This window comes from Chlamydotis macqueenii, chromosome 1 (assembly GCF_036417535.1).
Source record: "Chlamydotis macqueenii isolate bChlMac1 chromosome 1, bChlMac1.mat, whole genome shotgun sequence".
Classification (NCBI taxonomy): Eukaryota; Metazoa; Chordata; class Aves; order Otidiformes; family Otididae; genus Chlamydotis; species Chlamydotis macqueenii.
This window is the reverse complement of record NC_141556.1, coordinates 51,393,946-51,418,419: the sequence shown is the minus strand read 5'-3', so window position 1 is coordinate 51,418,419 and position 24,474 is coordinate 51,393,946. Positions and strand designations below refer to the sequence as shown.

The window sequence follows — 24,474 nt, the reverse complement described above, 5'->3', positions numbered from 1 at the left end:
CCTGTTCACAGGCAGCTATAAACCAAAAAGCCTATAACTCAATTGTCCTGCACCTTTACTTGTTGAGTCATATTTAGGAACGTATTTTCAGTCATCAAAAGGACTTCCAATACCCATAATTCCACCACCGGATTCAGAGGGACACTAGCATCTTCTCTGCAGGCAGCAGTAGTGCTAGCATCATCTGGATACTGCCTGCCTCATGGGAAATGCTATGCACCCTCTGCATCACCAGGTCATGAGACCATACGTATCCAGAAATGGTGCAAGTACCCAGTTTAACTGTAACTCTGTCACGTGTTGTGTGAAAGGACGCTATGGCTTTCACCATCTACCTGCAAGACAGAAGGCTGCATGGCACACTAGACACAAACATTTCCAGTGTTTCCCAAACTGTTGTTTTAGGCCGTGTTCTGCACAGCCCCTGTGAGGACACAGTTAAGTCTTTTTAACTTTTTAACAGACTGAAATAGCAAAGACCAGTTTCTTCACAACCCATAAGCATGGCCCTCTGTTCTCTTTGAATCTTCTGAGAGCATCAAGGATAGAGCTTGTCTCCAGGCTGCTGCACCTTCCCAGATGAAGGGGAAGACCAACCAGGAGTGACTGGAGTAAGACAAGGAAAATGTGATCAACACTGAATGTCTTTTGCAGTGCTTCAAATGGGAAGATTACAAAGAAATGGATCTATGTCTTCTTGTGTCATTGAATTTCTATCCCCACTCCGACCTCCACACAAAGGGAGCAGAGATGTCTTCATGGCCTCTGAGCCTCAATGGCACTGAGTTAACAGATATATTGGCACAGAGTTAACAGACATATTTATCCTGCCTACTGGTGTGGCTGTTGACTTCTGTCTCCAGTGCCTCTGCAAACTATGTAGGCCATTTCGCTATTAAAAAAAAAAAATCCAGTTGGAACTTCTAGAAGATGGCTGGTGAGGTGGGAGGGGTAAGACTCCAAGACAGCTAGAGATTCAGGGCTGACTAGTTCAGAGCGTACTTTTCTATGTTCCCTCTCAATCTCAACAAGAAATCCTTCTCTATGTCCTCCTCCCCCTCCTCCAGTGAGATAAGAGCTTTTGTCCAATTCCCTCCCACTTTTCATCTATCAAGAGAAATTATTTATCTGCCCTGTGCCTATGCCTTTGATTGAAACACTGCATTCAGAGAATGACTCTCCCCTTTCAGTCTTATGATGGGCTGTTAGTACATGGTATTCAAGGCATTGTGCCCCAGCAGGTCCCCAGCTGTACCTCTTCAGTCTTAGAAACGATCTCTATCTGCACAGCGTGCCGTGGCCAAGTTTTTTTGTAGCTGTCTCACATGCAGAGGTTGAAAGGTCCCCAGAGAGGCACCAAGGTGGCCTCCAGAAGTGCAATGAATAGCCGATGCCTCATAATCAGTGCTGCCCACCCCCAGTTGCTAGGAAGACATCCAGCATTAAACAAAAGCTAAAAATCAAAGTGACTAATGAGATAAACATTTTCCTGAGGACTGGCACAGCCCACTGTGGACTAGCAATGACAGAAACTGGTCTGTGTGGCTGATGAGAAGGCTGATGGGTTTTCTGCCCATCACAAAAAAATATCATTAGTAAAAGGTGGATGATAATAAAATCATTATAGAAGCAACAAGAAATTCAGCACACAGTTCTGAGCTAGGCAACAGAAAATGAGGCAATTAAATCAGAAAAAAAACCAACAAGGAAGGAAATTATGTGAGTCATGAAGAGTTAAAGGCAGTTGACAGCAAATACAAAGGTGTACCTCCACCATTTGGTTGATGTGTGCATGTGTTTGCATTACCATTGAAGGTGGTAAGGTTGTGAACCACTTGATTCAGATCTTTGTATCCCTGTCAGGGGTTGAAATGTATTTGGTACGTGACTGGTGCTGGTCTTGGGGTTTACTTTCCTCCAAAAATAAAGCTGGATAGTATGTACCCAGACTCTTCTGCAAAACAAACAAATGAAAAGTAGATTATTTTAAATCATACTATGGCACCAAGCCATAGTACTGTTGGGCCAAAAAAGATCACCAGTAGTTCAACCCTTGAGTGGGATAAAAAACTAAAGGTGCTGTTGATAGCATGTTATCTAAAGTGAAACAGGCAGAGCTACTCAGGATCCAGCAAAGGGTGAAAGTTTTACTTTGGAGATATCAGTCTGTGCTAATATCCATGCCTGTAAAGCTCTCACTGTATGCACTGAACTGCCAACAAATACCCTTGGGACTGCTTTTAGAAATTATGTTGATAGAAACTCTTGAAATCAAAGGCTATAGCTTCCACTTAGTCCACAAATTCCAAATTTAGGTCTTCTTAAGATTCCATTATATGTAATTGAAATGTCCTGAACAATTGCATACATCATCCTCAGTAAACTGTATGAGACCTGTTCTTCCCTTGTCCCAAACATTGCATCTAATTGTCCTGGTTTCAGCTGGGATGGAGCTAATTTTCTTCCCAGTAGCTGCTGTGTTTTGGATTTATTATGGGATTTGGTATGTGAAGAATGTTGATAATACACTGATGTTATTACTTGTTACTAAGAGATCAAAGACTTTTCTCAGCTTCCCAGGTTTTGCTAATGCGCAGGTACAAGAAGCTGGAAGGGGTATAGCCAGTACAGTTGACCCAGACTGGCAAAAGGAAGTATTCCATATCATAGATGTCATGCTCAGTATACGAGGCAGGTTGGCCAGTGGGCAGCTCTCTTACTTTCTCTCTCTTGGGATTGTTCTGAGTTTGCTCTCAGTTCTGTTCCATGATCGCTGCTTGGGATGGGCTGTATTGGTTGTCGGGTCATCGAGTGGTGAGAAATTGTGCATAATTTGTTTTGTATATTTTTATTGTCCCTATATTTTTATTATTATTACCATTACCAATATTATTATTATCTCTTCCTTTGCTGTCCTAGTAAACTGTCTTTATCTCAACCCACAAGTTTTTCTTTCTTTCCAATTCTCTCCCCCATCACCCTGGGAAGGGGTGGGGGGAGCAAGTGGCTGCGTGTTATATGGTTGCTGACTGGAGTTAAACTACAACACTGGTGAAGAACTAGGAGGTCTTTTCAGTCTTCTAGATGTGGGCCTGTTTATTTTTTTTGAGGGGGATAAAAAGTGTGTGCATATGTATTTTCCTTTAAATTCAGAAGATGGATTACAACAGCAAAAATCATAGAAAGGGTGCCCATTGCAATGCTGGCAGTCTTAGATAGGAAACTCTGAACTCAGTTCATGGTATTCTGGATTTACCATTGGGGCAGGAACTTGAATCAGGCAGCACTGTGAAGTGAATGTGCCTATACTGTCTTTTTACAGTAAACTCCATGAGAAGATGGAAGGTTTTTGATTAGCAGAAAGAAAGGTCAACCATTATTAGAAGACAAGCTAGAATAGTTAATTTTTAAAATATGTTGAAAGATAGACAGAATAAAAAAACAAAAGGTTTATATACAAGTCTTCCTTACCCAATATGTCTTTGCAGGCAGGTCCCTGGTTTCACTCAGTGGTTTTCTCAATAGCAGCAAATGCAAAGTCTTCTGAGGTCCTTAAGGAGTTGTGCCTGTACCCTCTGAGAGCTGCTTCTCTGCCCTTGACCGCAGGCTCAATTTCTGCATGGGTGCTGCAGGCAGCAGCGTTACATGGTGCCTCTGTGCCAGCCAGGCACTATGGTCTTCAGAAGTGTCACTCTCCTGAGCCTTTTCTTTCACTGCTCCACAGGAGCTGTGATCTCCTCTTCCAACAACATGAGTCCAGCTGATCACATTTGTAAAGTACATAATACGTAACAGTCAAGTCACAAAGAGACGGAAAAAAAAGAATTGATGCCTCCCCATTGCAGTCATTCAGAATGACTCAGATTGGTAGTTGATAGTTTCATACAAGTTTCCAAAAGTGCTGCTTAAATCTCTCAGCTAGGCCAGCGGTTTAAAATAAAGCATTCTGTGCTTGCTAAAAAGATCTTCCTTGCAAACAAATTCAAGTGTAAATTCACTGTAATTATAGCCATTATTTTAAAAGCTGTGGAAGTCAAGTAATCTCTTTTTCCTTACACAGTGGATAAAAAGTTTGATTTTAATACTTGCAGCGTTGAGATCTACCAGATAGTTATATTACCTGTGGAGAAAAGAGCTTTAGTTGCCCATCTGTCTTAGAAGATCAGAGCAAACTGGTAATAGTCCATGTTACTGAATTCACCTTGATACTTCTGGTGCATATGTGATTACTTTGAATCTCCGTTCATGTTTATTTGGCTCCCTTTCAGAGACAAAAACTCAAGTACCTTCTCTCCTAATGTAAAACACCATATAGATATGGCAGTGATGCTCCTGTAAAAGACTGATGTATGAACAGTCTCTTGCAAAGGATTTCTCAACCCATTGGGATACTACTTGACATTACTATTTTATTATGAGAAACAGCTCTTTCTGGCTTCTGCTTTCCATTTGTTTCAAAGGAAGCAATACTAGTGATAGATCAATAGGACCTAGGAGAGAAATCTCCTATGGTTTGTGTCTTCTTCCATGCTTCATTTATATCATATTTTCTTAAACATTTATTTTTCGCTAAATCCTATAGGCTTCATTCCTAGCCTTTTCCATAGTTGGCGTGCTAAAATCATCTGCACTGAAACAGCTAACATTGGTATTGCTCTTTAAAGATAACAACTGAATCAACTAGCAGCAGTGTCTGTGGAAGAACAATACTACTCCTTTTTATGAGCAGTTTAGATTTGAAAGACTGTCGTGACTTGAAGCTTAGAGATTTTATACTGCTCTGAGTCAAACTATGCACATATCTGCTTAGATGTTTGACACCACTGGTGCATGTGTTGTAGCTGGTGCAAAATTATTGAAATATTATACATGGAAATACAGTCAGTAGATAGGAGGGGGTTTTTCTTTAAAAAAAAAAAAAATCAATCAGCAAATAGCATCAGCAAGGAAACCTACGGGGTGTAAATGATCTGTGAGAGGAGTCTAAGATTGTGGTGCAGTATAGAAAAAAAAATACAAACAATCCAAGAGCCATGACCTATTAATGAGAACCAGGATAAGATGGAACTGAACTGGAGATTTAATAAAGTAAAGGGACAGCACTTCCAGATAGATATTTCAAAGTTTTGGGTTTTTTTAATTTAAAAACTCCCTGATGTTTCATATGAAAAATAGATACTATTAATGATACTGCCACATCTTGATAACCAATCTGTCTGTCAATAAATATTTGAAAGGAAAACATTCAGCCAGCTATGAATGACAGTTAATAAGCTAGTTGATGTTATTAACAGGCAGAACAAAACTTACCATACAAGAGGATGGATACTGAAGGTTTATTAATTTATTAGACACATTTTAGAAAATCTGTTTTAGAGAAGAGGTTGATTCTTGGTTCATGACAAAACAAAATACTGCTTTTATGCTGAAATTCCTGGCAAATATTCTAGTTCTGAGATTAAATTTCTGTGATAGGAGCAGCAGGAGGGGTCTGCCCTGCCAGGGCAGGTGGGCTGGGAGCTGACGGGGGACAGTGGAGCAGGCAGGGAGCACCCGCACAAGGCAAGCGAGGCAGGGACGGTGGCAGTGACTGTGGACAGCCACATCCCAGGGCAAATCCGTAGGGACAAGGATGGGACAAGGTCGATTTGAGAGGGTGAGTTGGTAGGTGAGGACCAGCAAGGTGCATGGCTGGGCACAGATGTACCTATGGCATAGCTTGGGTGAGCGTCAGGGACATGAATCTGAGCTCACATGGAGCTCCTGCAGAAGGTGGGGTGGCCTCGACCAGACTTCTCACTGCTCTTTCTCACATGGATCTGATCCAAGGCTACGCAGCTGCACCATTCTCAATGTGGCCTTGAACACAGGCAGCCAAATCTCTGACACAGGGAGAGGGAAGATGCTTGTAGAGCCTGCTGCTGCTCAACAACAGGCCAGTGTATTTTCATGTAGGCTGTTGAGTGACTCAATGACAATTTTGTCTATTGGCACCAAATCCAAAGAGTGAAATTGTCATATACATTTCAGTTGTTCTTGGTCTTTTGCTTACTGGATTGTTTGCCTGTGTTTGCTTGCCTGCAGCCCTTTGGAAAACACTGTAGTAGAGTGATATCTATTTTAACAACCCTTCTGACAGAGATCTCCAGTGGGAATTAAGAATTCAGAAACTTCCCATGCTGTGTTTGCTTTTTATAGAGGCTGATGGGTTACCAGATTTGTGGACCAGACTGCATGAGATTTCTCAATCAGCAGGTCAAAAAGAAAAAAAAAAATCATATTTAAATCAGGATTTGTTAAACGTAAAGATCAAATAGTAATAAACAAAAGGAATACTTTGCATAATATATCCCATCTGGATACATTGACCAATGTTTTGAGAGTGCTTTGCTTTTCCGTGTTAGAAAAAGAAAATAAAAATGTATCTTTCAAAAGCCATGTGTTCCCAATGGGCCCTGTACATCTTCTTCATGTCTTCTCTATATTAGATTTTTCTTTCTCAGTTTATTGAGTCCTTTCTTTTCAAGTGTCAGTTGTTCAAGCATACCTCATTTCAAGCCACCTCTTGAAGTAAGCTTCCCAGGAGTCAGAGCTACCAGGGTCCTCCAACATCTTTGCAGTCTGCTGGACAGACTGCTGTCAATCTAAGATCTGAAGTAGTTCTGAATGACAATGAAAGAAGAATTTGCCATACTTTTGACATCTAAGACTTTCATTCTAAATTAGGATAAAACTAAATTCCAAAATGTCAAGTTCAACAACAAAACTGAACTCTCACTTTCTAACGTGACTCCTTTGTTACAGAAGTGACCTGAAAGGCTACAGTTCCCATTGTTAATTATCTGATGTCTCATCTCTCTTCTATGATTTAAGATAATGATGTCACTACATCTTTTAAATATTTCCATTAATATTTTATATCCAACATCTGCAGCAAAAGACCAAAGAGTAAACTGTCGTATGCAGCGTGCCTGCATCACTCCTGTCTAATACTGCAGGAAACCGAGATCAAGATCATGACATGCTGGCTTTCTGCATTTGAACAGACAGATCCACGAACACTACTGTGGCTTTCAAATGATGACTTTAATTTTTTTTTCTCTGCTTTGAATTCAAATTGCATTTCAAATAAACTGAGAGAAATAAAATGATTCAGGCAAGATATTAAGACCAGAATTCTCTCCTTTTTAAATTACTTTGTCACTCACTTCAAACGTAAGCTCAAAGCATTATGTTTCTGTCACATTTCCCATGTTTCTTAGAAAGCAGGAATGTACATAAGCAGGCAGAAATGGGAGACTGGCTTTCACCATGCACAGTGTCACTCTTGCACAGTTGGGAGATCCTATGCAAAACACAAGGTTGCTAAACCTCTAAATCTTCTTGACAGTTTACCCGTTCAGTGTATTATCAAGTTAGCAATAGCTACACTTCTATGGAAAGATGATATGTGTGTAATAGTGTTGAAAATTGAGGCTATTGCATAATTTTTTCTAGTTCGTTCTACTTCTGCCACTATTGCAAATTACTTTAAAATTTGTAAAACAGTATGGCGTAACAAGCTGTAGAGTTAGAGGCTTTATACATTTTTATCATTAATGGCTAGCTTGAAAATCTTCATTTGTGTCACTGAGAGGCAATTGTGAAAGAGAAATTGCAGCTCTTTACTTCTTAGTAGCTTAACAAAATTCAGAAAAATAAGATGCCAGTGATGTTTCTTAGTTTATTATGGAAACAATATTTATATGATTATGCTTTCTGTGCCTGTGATGCTATATGAATGCAGGTGGTGCACTTCTGTGTATGTCATTCTATCAATTCCGTCCCAGTAATATTTGGTTCGATTGTCCAATCTCAAGCAGCTTTATAGACAGAGAGGAATCTAAAATATATTAAATGCCCAGGAGTTCCATTAAAATGTGACCAGGTAGAGGAAAGAGACTCTTTTGAGCCTCCCCTGGAGGTGGAAAAATATACTGCAGCTTCAACCATTACATTAGACATAATATGTCTCTCTACTAGGAGAGATAAATTAGGAATCATATAACCAAGGTGATATGTTTCATTTGCAGTTTGATACCAGAAGATCCATTCCTCAGTCTAATTTCTTCCTCTTCTATGACATCTTAGGTGGAAATCTGACATTTTTGTGCAGTCAGGGTATTAATAATGTCTCTTTCTCACTCTCTTGCCTTCCCTCACTTATGAATTCTCTGATGTCTAGTAAGAATTGAATTCATGCTACAGTCTTAGTATACTCTGGTTTAAAAGACAAGCAGACAGAAGAAAAAGATCATTGAAAACTAAGTTTTATTAGTGATCTCCTTTTAAAATTGTTTCACGTTCTGCTAATCATTACAATAATGTTGATTAGGGAATAAGATAATTCTGACCAAAAGAAAATAATATAAATAACTGCTGCTCTGAAAGATGTTTAATTAATATTATCACTAATCCTTACTCATTCTTCTTTTTAGATGAAGCAGATTGGTCACGATGGCTACAACCCCACCTCTGTAGCTGAATGGCTGGATTCAATTGAACTGGGTGACTATACCAAATCCTTTCTAATTAATGGCTATACATCGATGGACCTTGTGAAAAAAATCTGGGAGATTGAGTTAATTAATGTAAGTTGATCAATTTATAGCAGTAGTTCCTCCTAAATACACTGTAGTACTTGTGCTTACATATCAAAGAGAAAACACAAAAGCAAATTGCACAACAAATGCTGTCATCAAGTACAGTTAATTATTATAGCTTTCATGCTTATACCTGGGTTGACTGTATCCTTTGTTTCCATTTGCTTTGCCATTGTCTTCAGCATGGTGTTCAATCAGCATGATTGTGTCACTGCTTCGGGATGCTGAATGACATTTAAAAATATATTTTGCTAGTTTATAGCTACAAAGCATAAGTCTTTGCTTTTGAAGTCATAACAACAGTACTTCTTGTAAAGATACTTACAGTTTACCTTTTCTACATGCTCTGGCTAAATTAAACATAAAATAAGGAAACCTTAAATATAGTTAATAAGTTATGCTAAAGGAACAAAATATTTTATTAATTATCACCTTTGCTTGAAACTTCATTTGCATGACTCAGTTAAATTAGATGCCAGCATATGGGCAACCATAAACTTTAGTGTGGACTGCACTGCAAAGTAATTTGGTATGAGATTAATTTTGTACATCAAATGTCAGTTACAGTGAACACATTGACAATACAGCTTTGCCAGTGGAATTTTCATGTAAGTTATGTGTCTGAAACTGAGTTGTTTCCTTTTATAAAAGATAGATGATTATAGCTTTAGATCTACTGTGGCTTTTGAAATCAACTGTATTGTCAGTTTATCTGAACTTTAGGGCAAACTCTACATGGAAAAAAGTCCAATGTCACATTTTATTCACTCTTTACAGATGAAATGCTGTGCTCTTCTTTCCAATATAGGAGATACTGCATCTCTGCCTCTAATTAGTGCCTAACTTGCAGAACAGTCAAAGGGCTACCAGTAACCATAAGCAATCAAGCATAAGATAGAGCAGCTAATATAACTTTATACTGGGAAACAGTTGCCTGTGTGTCCCAGGCTGCAAAAATGGAGAACATAATGGTGGTGTGAAGCTGTGTTTCAGCACAGTAACTGATGCATGAGGCACAAGCAGCTATAGCCCAAGACCAGGATCTAAAGAAAAGACATTTAAAAAAAAACAACCAACCAACCAACTAAACAAACAAACAAAACCAAAAAAGAAGGCATTTGATATTAACTGAAAGACAAAAACATTGCCTGCTAGAATTTATTTTCTTGCTGTCACATTACAGTTAATGTTAACTAGTACAAGAATGTAGAGTAAGAGTAAGGACCAAACTCTGCCTTACGTGTTATGTCTGTTGCCTTCAATGTATGTTGTAGGTGTATAACTGAAGTCAGGATATGATTGATGCTATTACAGGTGTCTGCTGCTAAGATATTTATAACTGTGAGTCTTTTTTTGTAAGTGGATGGAATTTTAACAAGAACTGGGGATCCTTTGCTCCAGAAGCTAATATAGATTAACAACCAGCATTGAGTTGAAGGAAGTGTAAGTCTCTGCTCACATTGTCTTCTGTAACTTAATTTTGCATCCCAAACATTTTGCCATAATCAATTTGGAAACAAATTACCCTTTAGCTCCCCCAAGTGGATCATTAAAACCTCATTAAAGACTTCTGGTTTGATTCCAAACTTGCTTAAACTGATGAAAAGGAAAGTACCTGCACTGAAGTTAACAGGAATACACTTCTGTAAAATTAGTATAAACCAGACCAGTATATATCCCTCTAACTTTGCAGCTTAACATCATGTTCTTGTTTAAGGCCTGTACTTCTTGGGAAAACACCCCCTTTTGCCATGAGTTGCAAGAAGCTGTTAAACAGTTATTTAAATATTTGTATAGATATAGATACCTATAGAGGTAAATATTTCTCCCACCTGATATATTATATTATGTTGGTCAAGAGCATAGTAAGTAAAGCAGTTCTACATTCTCAGAATTTCTATTTTAGTCCACTCAGTATATATTCAATTCTCACGAATCAGTAGTAGATACCTGCAATGAAATAATGTTCACTGAGAAAATCTGCAGCTTATAAAAGTATTTACTGTTATTTTTCTGTTTCAATTGAGGGAACTCTTTCAGAAATGGACAAGAAATTGGTTTGAAGCATTGTGCAGTCTGGCAGAACAAGATACATATCTCTGACCAGCAGACCTGCTGCCTGAAATCGATTGCAAAGGTCTCACTTCCCATTCAGGCAATGGCAAACAAGAGCTTATTACAGAAAGTTTTTCATAAAGGAATGTGTAAAGGTCAAAGCCACTAACTCTGGAATAGGATTTCTGACTTGAGTAGGTCAGAATCCAGGCACTTGAAAAATGAGAGAAAAAAACAGACTCAACACCCTGAAAAGAATTCAGAGTACCCTTGGTTTGCTGGTTCTTGCTGCTTGAGTTGCAGATAGAGCAAGAAGTTTCATTTGCATTTAATGCCAAATAGGCAATAAAAAGGGCGACAGATATGATAACTTTTTCATTTTAGCCATCAGCCTTAAACAGCTGCAGCCACTGAATTTAACATAAAAGCTATTCCTGCTTTGGTGCAAGGAATCCCTTAGTTCATATTTGGTACTTCTTTCCATTAAGCCATTGGGAAATCATCCATGGCTTCTGGAGGATTAGAAACAAGTTTGAAGGCAGAGATAATATCTTCTGTTAGGTGAACTAGCATAGCTGAAAGGACAGGGGAGAGGAGGGGACATTTAATTTTCCACAAGCCTTTCTTTACATCTTCAAAAATAAAAATTCTTTATTTTCTTTTTTTCTACACTTTTTGAGATCGACAACTTACATGCCTGTGGATGAAGTTCATGAAGTTTTGGATTTTTTTTCCTAGATCTAAACTAGTAATAAGGTCGTCCTTTACCATAATGCATCTCAGTATACTATTGTGAGCTTTGCTTAGCACATGCCTCCGAACTTCGATGTGTGATGCTGACCAACATACTTTTCTTCTACTTCCAGGCATAAAGCTATTCAATTAAGTTATCAAAGGAAATAGTTCTTTTTTGAAAGACAGAAAGAAGAAAGTATATTATGAAAGTCTCCCTGCAGCTGAATGAATTCCCTTTATAAACTATAAAGGATGGCAAAATAAAGGATCATCCAGAGGATGATTCAGGGTGGTTAAATTATGGTTAATTACCTGGATTGCTTGTTTGTCTCTCCCTACTGATATGCAGAGATGCTAAGAAGATTAGCTTTAGTAAAAGTGTTGTTCTGCTTCAGAGTAGAAAGGCTCTTCAGAGGGATCTGGACAGGCTACATCAATGGGCCGAGACAAATTGTATGTGCTGGGTCCTGCACTTGAGTCACAACAACCCCATGCAATGCTATGGGCTTGGGGAAGAGTGGCTGGAAAGCTGCCCAGCAGAAAAAGACCTGGGGATGTTGGTTGACAGGCCACTGAAAATGAGCCAGCAGCGTGCCCAGGTGGCCAAGAAGGTCAACAGCATCCTGGCTTGTATGAGAAGTAGTGTGGAAGTGATTGTCCCTTTGTACTTGGCACTGGTGAGACCACACCTCGACTACTACATTCGGTTTTGGGCCCCTTACTACAAGAAAGACATTGAGGTGCTGGAGTGCATCCAAAGAAGAACAGCGAAGCTGGTGCAGAGTCTAGAGAAGAAGTCCTATGAGGAGTGGCTGAGCAAACTGGGGTTGTTCAGTCTGGAGAAAAGGAGGCCGAGGGGAGACCTTCTTGCTCTCTACAACTACCTGAAAGGAGGTTGTAGCGAGGTGGGCATCACTCTCTTTGCCCAAGGAGGAAGTAACAGGACCATAGGAAATGGCCTCAAGTTGCACCAGGGGAGGTTTAGATGAGATCTTAGGAAAACTTTGTTTGCTGGAAGGCTTATCATGCACTGGAACAGGCTGGCCAGGGGAGTGGTTGAGTCACCAACCCTGGAGGTGTTTAGAAGATGCATAGATGTGGTGCTTAGGGAGATGGTTTAGGGCTGGGCATGGCAGTGTAAGGTTTATGGTTGGACTCAATGATCTTAAAGGTCTTTTCCAACATAAGTGATTCAATGATTAAAGTTAACCTTTGTGAGTTACCCCTTACTCCCATAGGATGCTGGAATGATTAGAGTTTTGAATCTTCTTATCTTCCTAAAAAGAACAGTTCTTGCTCTATTTGCAGCACTGTTTTACCATCCCTGGAAGTTACTACCTAGGCAAACACATTTTTTAAAAAATTGCACGGAGAATTCCAAGCACATGAGAGAGGAAGAATGTCTGAGACACTGGTGCTAAAGGGCATCTTCCCTCAGCCTTTGTGGTCCTCCAGCTACCTCATTGGCATTAAGAAACAAATTTAATATGCAACTTCTCGCAATTCATCGCAAATTATTCCAGCAAGATAATGTCTGCTATAACTTACAGTCTGGGTTTTTTTCAGACTTTTATGTATGCAGATATAGTATGTTTCTTCAAGCACAGTCAAGCAGCAACTTCTTAAAGCATTTGAATCAGAAGAGTCATTTTGAAAGTTACTCATTTCTGTTTCTTGTGAGCTCCCACCAGCATTCTCAACCCTTTTCAACAAGCCAGACTTTGAAATTTAGATTCTGTTTCCCTAATTCATTTGTCATTTAGATCAAGAATTCTCCCAGATCCATTTGCTTCATTATTTTCTCAGGTATGTGCTCCCTGAGAAGTGTTGTCCTAATTTCCTTATCCTGGGACTGTAAGTATTTAGAATGCCTTCTCCAGCATTGACTTTTCCAGCACTTCTGGGTTTGTCTCCCAGGTTTCTTGGCTTACTAGCGAGGTCAGATTCTGTACCAAGATTCAGGTATGATTTATTCAATGCTGTAGCTATGCGGAACTTTTTTGAAATATATATAATCTGCTGAAAAATAAGTCTACTATGTTCTGAAATCCCCTAACCCATCTAAAGTGTGCACCTGTGCTTTTAAGTATAAATGCTGTTCTATGTGACTAATCATATTATTCTTGTCTGTTATTCTAGTTTACTTATATAACCCTCCCCCTCGGGGAGTCACTCTCTTGAGGGAATTTTTACCAAAGAGATTCTTCAGGCAAGATATAAACAGCTTAAAAGCACAAAGCAAGTTATTGATTGTCTAACACACGCAATATATTGTAGGACTAATAAACTAGGCATTAAATCAACCCCGACCAAATGAATCACTAAGTCTACTGGGCAAATAGTCATCACTCAGGTAGGGGAGGGCTGGCCTCTGTTGCTCCCCGGAACAGGCTGATCTATGATGTTGCTGAGTTCCTCTCTTCTGATTTCCCCTTTTTCCCTTAGGATTTTTTACCTTTACATGTGAGTGTTGTTGTCCTTGAATCCTTGAGGTGCCAGTTACCCCTGTAACAACAATCTTACTTATGTTTGCAGCTTTACCTTTCTTATCTCACATGCTTCCAGCTTGTGTACTCTCTAACAGCTCCTTGTCACGCCCCAGCAATTTTCTCAGAAGGAAACTGAGAATGGTTGCACAGCTGTGCTGTACTGAAAGTAGGCCTTAAATCACAGATAGCTGAGCTCCTGGGTGGAGGGTTACATGTAAGTGGCCTGGTTTACATTCCTTCTCAATTAGTTCATCCTGCACTGCAAACTTCTATTTCTGTATATCCATCTTTCACATGGGTGATTCAGTCTTTGTCTCCTGTAAAATTAATGTTTACCAAATGGTTTCTTAAACGCAATTAGTGTCCAGATTTTGAGCTCTTGAGGAAGTGTTCTTGATACTGTCTCTCACAAATTGCATTCCTGGTTTACATTAGGGTATAACGATTGCTGTTCAGGATCAGATCAAAGATACTAGAGACAGAAAATAGCTACCAGTGGACTGCCTTTCATAAGTTTATAACTAGATACTTTGAACTCTCCACAACATCATCTATAAACGCCACAATTTAATTTAATTATACACTGTGTGAAAAGGTGATTCTTTAGTTATATTAAGGGCTGCCACATGATCATTTCGCTACAGCCCACTAGATTTTGTACTGCAGTAATGAAAGAGCATGCAAATTGCCATACTGAAATAAATCAGAGGCTCTACCTAACCCACTGTGCTGTCTATAAAAATGGCCTTAAACAGATGACCAGAGAAGGCTGTGTGAATAGGACAAGCATATTATGAACTATCTGCATAGCATTCTTCTGGTTGTTAATAATTTACAACTCAGGGACTTCTGGAATTGGGCAAGTTCTTCTAAACTCGTCCTTGTCTTTCTTACCTTGAGTGAGTTCTTATCATTATCAAGTTTTGTGACCTTACTGCTGGTCTTCTTTCCTATGGAATTTACAACTATATTGAACAGCAGAGGTCCATTCACAGATCTCTTCAGAAATTCACTAAGAACCTTCTTTCACTGTGAAAACTGTGTTTTCTCCTACAGTTTCCTAATTTAACCAGCTATTTATCCATGAAAGAACCAAGAACCTCTTCTTGTGGCTTGATGCCATGACTGAGTTGTATTTTTCTGAAAAGCCTTTTAAGAGTGGCTTCATCAAAAGACTTTAGAAATCCAGGCAAACAAGATCAAGCAGATCTCAACCTCAAGAACATATATTTTTACTGTTTCAAAGAACTTCAATAGACTTTGGAGATATGAGGTGCTTTTACATGCAGTCACTTTTACTCTTCCTGGCTGTATGTGTCCATTGCTTGTATGCATTATTGAATTCCCACTAATTTGCCTGGGACAGGCTTAGAGGCTAGTATTTCCATGAATATTCCATTAACTCTTTTAAAAAATTGTCATCAATTTTGTCACCCTCCAGTCCTCAGAAAACAAAGTTTTAAGGGAAAAGTTACACATCATTGCTAGCAATTCAGCAAATTCATCCTTGAATTCCTGCTCTGTTGATCTTTTTTGTGCTATGCTTCATTTTGCACACTTCTATCATTTCTCCTTTCAGTCGTCTCATTTGCAAACTAAAGAGTCTTAGTCCGTTCAGCCATTCCGTACTTCCAGAAATCCTTGATCTCTATCTTTCTTAAGATACAGCTCCAATATGCAGTGTGACAGCTATGCACATCTGATTTCAATCAGAACAGTTTTATACATATTTAGCTTGAGCCTCTAGCTCTAAGTAATAGCACTGTATTGAACTTAGTTCTCAAAGCTCTCAAGAGGCCTTAGCCAACTAATGCACCTACAATCTCAGTAAAACTTAGAGTCTCTGCTTAAAGAACTTAAAAATGGACTGCATACTGCATTCAGATTCCTTGACTAGGTTAATGTCTCACTTAGCAGCCTCCCCATCTACTCCAGCAAAGCAGATAGCAACTCCGCAGCTTGATTGGGTAAAACACAGCAAATAGATGGATTTTGTACAGTGCTCACTTGACAGCTTAATTTCCCATGCTCTGTAGCATGAAAAGGTACCTTTTCTATGGAGGGCTGTCCTTCAGATTCTGCTTGACAAATTACTCTGTGACTCTTCTTCTCCTGTTATTAATTTCCCAAGTGTGCCACTGTGCAGAGGCAGTTTTTGAAGAGGGAAAGAAACATTACATCTCAATAACATATTCTCAGACATTGCGACTGCAGATCTACAATTCCTATTTCTTTTCCTCTCTACCTCAGAGCCCTGTGCTAGATTTCAGATCACTGAAAAGAAGGAACAGTACTTGGAGCCACAGTCCTTTCTGATCTCCCAGAGACATTGCTGACTGATAGAGATACCCATAGCTCTCTATCTGTAGTTGCTTTCTAAATAGCTCCAACAATTTTGATAATCGGAAGAGCTTTCAAGACTATGAGTCTGCATTAGCAATAGGCTGTGGTATCCCAACTTATTAGGTATTTTGTAATTAAAAATAACTTCTATAGTTGTTTAGAAAATTATCTGTATGACTTTGTGCACTCTTTCTGAATATTCAGGAGCATATTACTAGTGTACTTAATTAGAAAATATTTGAAGTTAATTTATATGAACCAATCCTTAAAAGAGCTATATATATACAAACATGCACATATGGGTGTATGTATGTTTTTATACATAAATGTATGTAATTGAAAGTAAAGAATTATCCAGCAAGCTAAAGGATGGACTGTCACACTTCAAATGCAAATGCCACTTCTGTAGAGACAACTATGTTGATGTACTGGTGCAAAACCAGAAGTCTTGTGTTTCAAAGTTTCTAGGTAGCATAAAATGCTTGAGAATCGCTCTGACATCCTGCAAAAATAAATCTGCCTGTTTTACTGAGGAACAGATTTTCTAGCCTTTAAAAATTTTATGGGAATCTTTAAAGTTCTCTGCCAGGCAGATTGAACTTTAGGTCTTCTCACTTCTTACAAAAGTAGTAGTCTATGTATAGGATGCATTAAGACATTTAAGAAAATCTTTTCTACTACATTTGTTGTGGTTTTTATGTTAAATAACTGCAATTTTGAAATGGTTAATGCAAAACCTTGATTACTTTGAGGAAATATGAACAAAACTTTCAATATCCATTCAAATTCTTTGTCTTATCTGTTTGCAAAACTATCCTAATTGACGTAAATAATAGGACCAAGTATTAAGCAGGTTTTTGACAACATGATAGTTGCTTATATATTTCAAATTAAATACTCTGAAGATGAGTTTAGGACTGAATAGCTTTCATCACAATGTATTATTTGTTCATTAGGTAAGACATGTATATGAATTTGCTCAGTTGCTCCTACATTAGTACAGCAATGCTGCAAATGAGATTATATTAATGTGTCAGCTGCTACAGTTGTAAATACATAGGATAATTCTCTAAATTATTCTATTTCCCTTTGAATTGGGATCAGTAGGTTCATTGCATATACAAGAAAGTTATATTATACAAATTGCAGATTTTTTTTTCATACACAAATAGTTGTGTAGATTTCATTCATCCAGGGCACCTACAGAGATCTCAAAAGGATTTTAATAATGCACGTCTTTGTTTCTTTTGCAAGAGTGAAATATTTACCCATTGCAATCATATAGTAAATTTGTTCCATTGGATCTTGCATTTGAAAATTATTCTTTCTGCAGTCAGATTCTTTCTGCTTTGAATACTGGTAGCATTTCCATCAGTCACTCAGTTCCTCCATGATTGTGGATGTTACTGATCATTTAGAAACTGTTGTTATGTTGTAGTATTGCAGTGCATGTTTCTAGAAATCTCGTTGGAAGCTCTTTATCCTCAACAAATCCCTGTGCCAGTATTGTAACTTCATAACATGTTTAACTCTTATGCACAGTTTAGGCATGTAACATTTTGCATATGTCATAGCCTTTGAGTGATTTGATGTGCAAACTTCCATCTGTTCCTCATGGTAATGCAAAATACTTTTGATATACGTCATCCTCTTTCCCCTATACTCTTACTTGCAAAAGATCAGGAGATGACATAAACCATGGCAATTTCTCCAAACCATGTACTGTTTACTTCTTCCTACTCCCACCTTGGATCATGGCAGTGCTCAGACTCAGGAGAAGTGGGAGGAAAAACACTTCTTTTAGTCCAAGTACAGTGCTTTATTCAGTTTACAATACAGCATGGTAAAGAAAGAAAGAGGAAGCATTTGCACTGTGGACACTTTAATAGCATTTATTTTTTTGGTAGTATAATGATTCTTTTGTAATCCATCTGGTGTCGTTTTGCACTAGAGGTTATTTAAATAGAAGATATTATGTAAGTACTTTGAAATAATTTCCCTAATTCTGTATTTATATCTCCTTATATTATGGCAGTAATTAAAAAATTATTGTTTTCTGCTTAAAGAGTGATAGTAAAATAACCATGTTTGATCAGTAAGTCTAGCCATTGAAATTTGCAGATTTCTTTTAATGTTTCCCATTTCTTTCATTTATTTTTAAAAGTAAGGATTTTAGTCACATCAAAATGATATCTTTTCTCAGGTTAATCTTTGTTCTTATATTAGAATTCTTAAAACTAGAGCTTTTTTCCCTCTCTCTTTTTCTCTTTTTTTTTTCTTTTGCTCTGCCCCACGCTCTCTTCAAAAGAAATTATAATCAGGTAGTGATTGGCAGCAATTTTTAGCAATAATAATCAAAGCTGAGCAATTTTAGCACCTATTGTGTTCCACCTGCAGGATCATTTTCTTGTCCTGTAACACACCAGGTAGCACAAATGATTGATTTATAATGCAAGATAATTTTTTTTATTAAAACAACCTATTCTGCCTAGTGCCAGAGAAGGTACTGTCTCTGAAGTATCCTAACAAAATTTCCCTCCATTCAGGCAGCAAATGAATTGCTTTATCATCTGATTTTCTGTCTACCCTCTTAGTGTTCTGTAAGAAGGTTCATATTGCAAGTTTCAGAATGTGATCTCCTTTCCAGGCAGTACAGCAGAAGCAGCCCAACCCAAGACATCTTATTCTCTTTTAAAAAGCTAGAAAATAACTTCTATTCCCAGCTCACAAATTCTCTACGAAAGCAGATAAAATAAATAGTCACTAAATATTTTGTTGTCCTAGGCAACATCTTGTTCTGCCTTCAGTAGCTTAGAAGAGCCCTAAATAAAGTGTTGTATTTTACCAGCTTAACCTTTTCAGTGTTGGTGAGCCTGCAAGAAAATTCAATTTCTATTCTAAAATAATGCCCTTTTCCAGATCTTTTAATCTGATATGAATTTAGAAATTTTAGACACAATCTGTTTTGAATTTGGCCTCCTAAACATGCAATCTTAGGGGAACATCCTTCATTATATTAATAATTGTAAATTGTAGTAAAGGTAGTTCCTTTAAAATAGTTTCATTATGAGTATTTGAATTTTATTTTCTAGACAATATTTGTGTTCATTTTGCTGGAATAAATTGATTGTTTCAAACGTTTGCATTTGCTGTCCCCAAACCCTACCTCTAATAGTTCTAGCTTATGGCATTTTAAAATGGATTAAGTTGATTGAAGGTCAATGTAAAATACTTGAATTTCATGGTAGATAAAAGTAAATGAACACAGTGATGTTAATATTGTAAAGCAATACTTCTGCCTCTATTTTGAAGAAAATTTGTAGTGATAAGAATCATGAAGAAGTATCCCCTGTCTCCAAAGAAATAAAGCTGCAGAATTTATTACATAATGTTTTCAAGGACTACAGTACCATTTTGATGCTTTTAAAAGAATACTGTGTTTTGCAACTAACTCTCCGATTCAGCAGTGTGCAAGGAGAAATAATGCCTTTAAAATGTTTTAAAATCTTTTTTTTTTTCCTCCTTCTTCATTGCTTTAAAGGATATTGTGAGGAGATGATCTTTCCAATAAAAATTCTCAAGAGTGTATTAGATCTTGGCTAGCATCATTTGTCTTCTGTTCACAACTGGTTTTAATAGTTAAAGGTAAAGAGGACTGAATGGCTGTCATTTTAGCTATAAGGGTGTTGAAGATCAGAAACATTTTAGGAATATTTTCCCTATACAGCAGATTTTGTTAACATTCTCAGGTGTAAGAGCAAATGCAGTGCTGTGCCATATAGGCCTATCAGAGTGATTAATGTGCCAGAAATAGGACAGGAGCATTATCCTGGGTCTTCTGCCTGATTCTCCCTTCTCACGTTGTTCAGAACTAGCTCGGATATCCCTGCAATCCACTGCATTTGTATCATACAGACACAGTCCTGGATTTAAAAAAGAAGTGTGAAAAGTACTTTACTGAGATTATTAATAGAAGCAAGGTCAGAATTTTTCAACACAATAAAGATGAGGGGAAAGGAAGTATTCACTTAGCTATAAAAGGTTCTATTGCAGCCTACAACCAGCAGGGCTTGAGTCCTTAAAGTAATCTTCAAGGATTTTGTCCTTCATTTTTAACTTTCAAAGGAATAAAGTTTCAGTCACTTTCCATAAAGCGCAGTTCAAAATTCTAATAGCTGATGGTGCCGAGAAACCTTTCATATTCAGTCTGTACTATTTCAAAATTACGTACTATTATCTCCAGTTCTCAGTCTTCTACAGATGTAAATTACATGTTGGCAGCCCCAATGTTTACACCCTTGAAGTAGTTATTGGCAGGTATTTGTGATCCCTTTCATAATGATCAAGTCATTGCAAGGTTATGTACATTTAACTCCTGATTTATATTCCTACCTCAGTTTGTACTTTTTCTCATTCATTGCTTATTTTAAAGAATGTTCTTCATATCATGTGGAGATCTTTAAAATGCAGTATTCATCCAAAAATAGCATGTTGTATGGATTTTAACTCACTGCCATAATTTGAAAAAGAATTTAAGAAAATACAGTTAAACATGTTTCTGTGTGCAATTATATTCAAAATGGTATTCAGATAATGAATTACAATATAGCTGTTGCAAATCTGTTACTCTGTTAATCCAAAATGAGGGATCTTTCTAGTTTTGTGAGGTTCAAAACAGAAAGTCAGTTTCAAAATCTCTTACAGTGTTTTCTCTGTGTTTTTTCATCGATGAATTAAGCATCTGGTTCAGATACAGTAGTGACAGAAGCTACTGGAAAAAAAAAATCATCAGACCTTACTTACACTTTTGTTCTGGTATTGAAAGCTGGATCAGAATCTGTCTAAGCCAGTCAGGTTTCATCAGAAAGGGACATACACCAGTTTTCCAAACAGCAATTTTTATCATTCTGAAGTCAGCCCAAGCTCCTGGCCCTCTTGACTTTCTCAGGGTCTACACTCCACGCTACCATTTAAAACAACAAATTCAGTAATAAACATATTGGGTACTTGTAGGTGAGCTGCTAATGGCTGTCTAGCAGTCTCTGTCATCAAAAACATTTTCTCATCATCTCCTCTTCCATATGCATGATCTACTTGAAGACGGAAAACGCAGTCATAATGTCTTCTTTTGAAATACTTACCCCTCCTGTAAGCCACAAAGAAATGCATATGGACTCACGTGCACACATAAAGCAGAAGAACAGGAATTATGCAGAACTAAGTATTTTAAACATTTGTGTTCCTACATGCAATATGGTTCCACTGTGTTTTCAGGGAACGTAACCAGACACAAGGTAGTTTGTGCTTCCTGTCTTATGAATTAAATTTATGTAAGATTTATGTAAGCAATAGATAAGCATCAGAGTCATAGCTGAGGAGGATAAATGGCAAAACACCAGGCTAGTTCATAAATTTACCTTGTTGAAGAGTAGTGATAGATCTACGCTGCTTCTTTTGTTGAAGCAGAGCAGCAATTTGCTAGCAGAAATAATTCTTCTTACCTGTTTCTAATAGCAAAGTATACCGTAGCACAAGTACATGACATCCACCAAAAACAGTTCATTGTATTGGGTTATCTACTCTGAACTGTGAACATTTTTTTTTTTCAATTTGTCGCTCCCTGGGAAGCAGAAGCATAAGATGTGACTTAATGCGAGGGAAAAAAATGACAGAAGTTTAATATGCTTCTAAGCATATGGAGTGGTTGGCTTTGGAAATTCGCTAGAACTAAAGCGTGGGAAAGAGGAAACTGAGAACTGAGGAGAGTTAGTAGTAAATGAGGGAGTTATATGCAAGGATGAGATGTCAAGAGTGGGAAACAACTCCCATTAGATGCTAGTGGGTTTACCAAGAAAGGCTAGAAATATATAATGAAGTAATATATACAGAGTATATAAGTATACTATAAAACAGAAAAAGATTAAGTTAAAGTCCTTACTTTATGTCTATCTAAAATGTAAACAAAGAAATCCACAGCTATCTAGAGAATTTCAAATATTCAAAATTATTTTCACAATTAGGTTTTCTGTTTTCCTTTAGTCTTCAAATTAGCTTGCTGGCTCTTTGCAGCAGGGAATCATCTTCATGGATTGACAGAGAGCTCCTAGAACACTCTCTAAAATATGATCTAAAATTATAGTTTCTCTCAATATTTTTACTACTGTTATTAATAAACAATTACAGGATATCAAAATGATGATTTACAGAAAATCTGAATTATGACCACGTGTCTTTTAGAAGAAATAAAACATTGGATAGCATTTCAGGTAAGAAGATTTGTGTCAAGAATACGTTGATGTGAAAAAGAGTTTTAAAAAGATTCTTTGAAGATGTTTCATTTAAGCTAAAGTTCTGGGCAAAATATTTTCCTGGGGATTTTGGTATAAAGTATTTCAGCTTTTCACTTTAAGATTTCTAATGGTCTCTGGAATTCAGATAAGGAAGAGAAATAAACTGTCTGCTATCTTCTCTGCATTTCCCCAGGGAGTTAACACAGATTATTCCAATGTGTCAAGGATAAAACCCCCTCACTGTTTTGCAGGAGGTGCTGTTAAGCAAAATGGATGAGATTTTGTGTTTATCGCTGTCGTGGTTTTGCTAGTGTTGTATTTCCATAAGCAACAGCATTTTAGCGTTCCATTTGTTTTTGTTCTCTGAAGTGTTTTTCTCTGTGTGTATGCAATGAGCTACTGTATTTTTCTTCTGAGAATCAAAGAAGATATTGCTTATAATTCAGTACAGATCCATTAATAGGGCAGTGAAGAATTTTATTTGGTCCTGAAACTCACTTATTTGGTTTGACTGTGCATGTAGCAATTATCAAGACATTAAATGTACTCAGAGGCTCTGAAATATAAATCTTCTGATGGGAAAATGTCAAGGTAAGTTTAAATGAATAAGAGTCAGAAATGTGTTTACTTCAGAAATCTGTCATCAGAATCACAACAGACATAATTCTGAATATCTGAAATCTTGTACTCGTGTTCAATCTTTGTCATGTCCTACTGATGTCTTGAAAGTGGCAAAATTATTTAAAAAAAATATAATACCTTTCCCAATTATCTGTCAAAGTGAGTGGAGGATGATGTGATAAAGGAGATATCTCTGTATAACAAATCATTTTACTGGATTTTAAAAGAGATGAGTATCACTGGTAATACCCACAGTCGGTTTTTACATGCAACTAGTAAAATAATAAGAAGAATGTGGCATGCTTTGTTTATTTCAGAAGCTAGCTGACACTTGGCTTTGAAAAATTCCATGTGGAAGCAATTCTTTTTATTGTTCTTTTTATTTTCTGCTTTATCCTTTTAATCTCAAGGGCAGTTTCCATGAAGATATTTCGGAGCTCTGTTTGCTCTCACTGTGAGTTTCCCACCTGAGTTCCTAATGCTGTTTAGCTAACATGCTGAAAGTAAGTTGTAATGGTGCATGAAGAACAAACAGTAGTCAGTATAATTCACATTCTGGGACATACTTGGAGGTTTTGTATCTTCAGTGTTTTCACCAAGGAAGTTTTGCAAGCAGCTGAAAACGTGGCTTGGTGTCTGTGTACGTAAGAGGGTGCAAACCTCTGGAGATCTTCTGCATCTCCTCATAAAATTTATTGATATTTTAGTAACCCAGCGTGTTTATTCAGTGTATTGTTTGCCATGTGGCTCTTGAGAATGCTTTAAATGTATGAAGTGAAGTGACGTGACTGTTGCAGTAAGGTACCTTGAGGTGTTTAGGTGATAATAAAGCTGTACACATAGTAACATCAAGAAAGAAGCATTACACAGTCATGGAATAGGGTAATATAATTTAATATATACTTATCCAGTCTAATTCTTGTGTTATGTTTAACTTTCTGATGTCCTCTTTTCTCTGGCTTTTATTTTTTAAGACTTTTTCTTTGACAGCCTTCATAAGGTATTACAGCATGAGCATTAAAAAAAACAAGAACAATGACATTCTCACAGTGTTTTGACCCAACCAGTCTCTCTCTTCCTATGAGTAAACAGAAGGAACCTCAGTTACATTGTTCAGTATTTTAGAGTGCATCATCTAACCAGCCATTCCTAAAATGCTTCAAGTTTACAAAAAGGGTTTTAAGGAACATCTTCACTGAGTTATACTCAAAGAAGGGCAATGCTGGGCACAATTCACAACTGTGTCTTTCATCTGTGCATTATATTAATTAGTCTTTTTACATATTCCACTAATTAAGT

General features: G+C 37.4%; 1 protein-coding gene across 6 annotated transcripts in view; it reads left to right on the top strand.

The window, feature by feature from the left end:
- Window positions 1-24,474, top strand: part of ANKS1B (ankyrin repeat and sterile alpha motif domain containing 1B) — a 444,690-nt gene that overhangs the window by 277,487 nt on the left and 142,729 nt on the right. For all 6 annotated transcript variants that reach the window (XM_086750799.1, XM_086750791.1, XM_086750814.1 and 3 more), the window contains one exon: window positions 8,478-8,630. In XM_086750799.1, coding sequence (XP_086606925.1) covers window positions 8,478-8,630 — 153 coding nt within the window. The remainder of the gene's footprint in view (window positions 1-8,477; window positions 8,631-24,474) is intronic.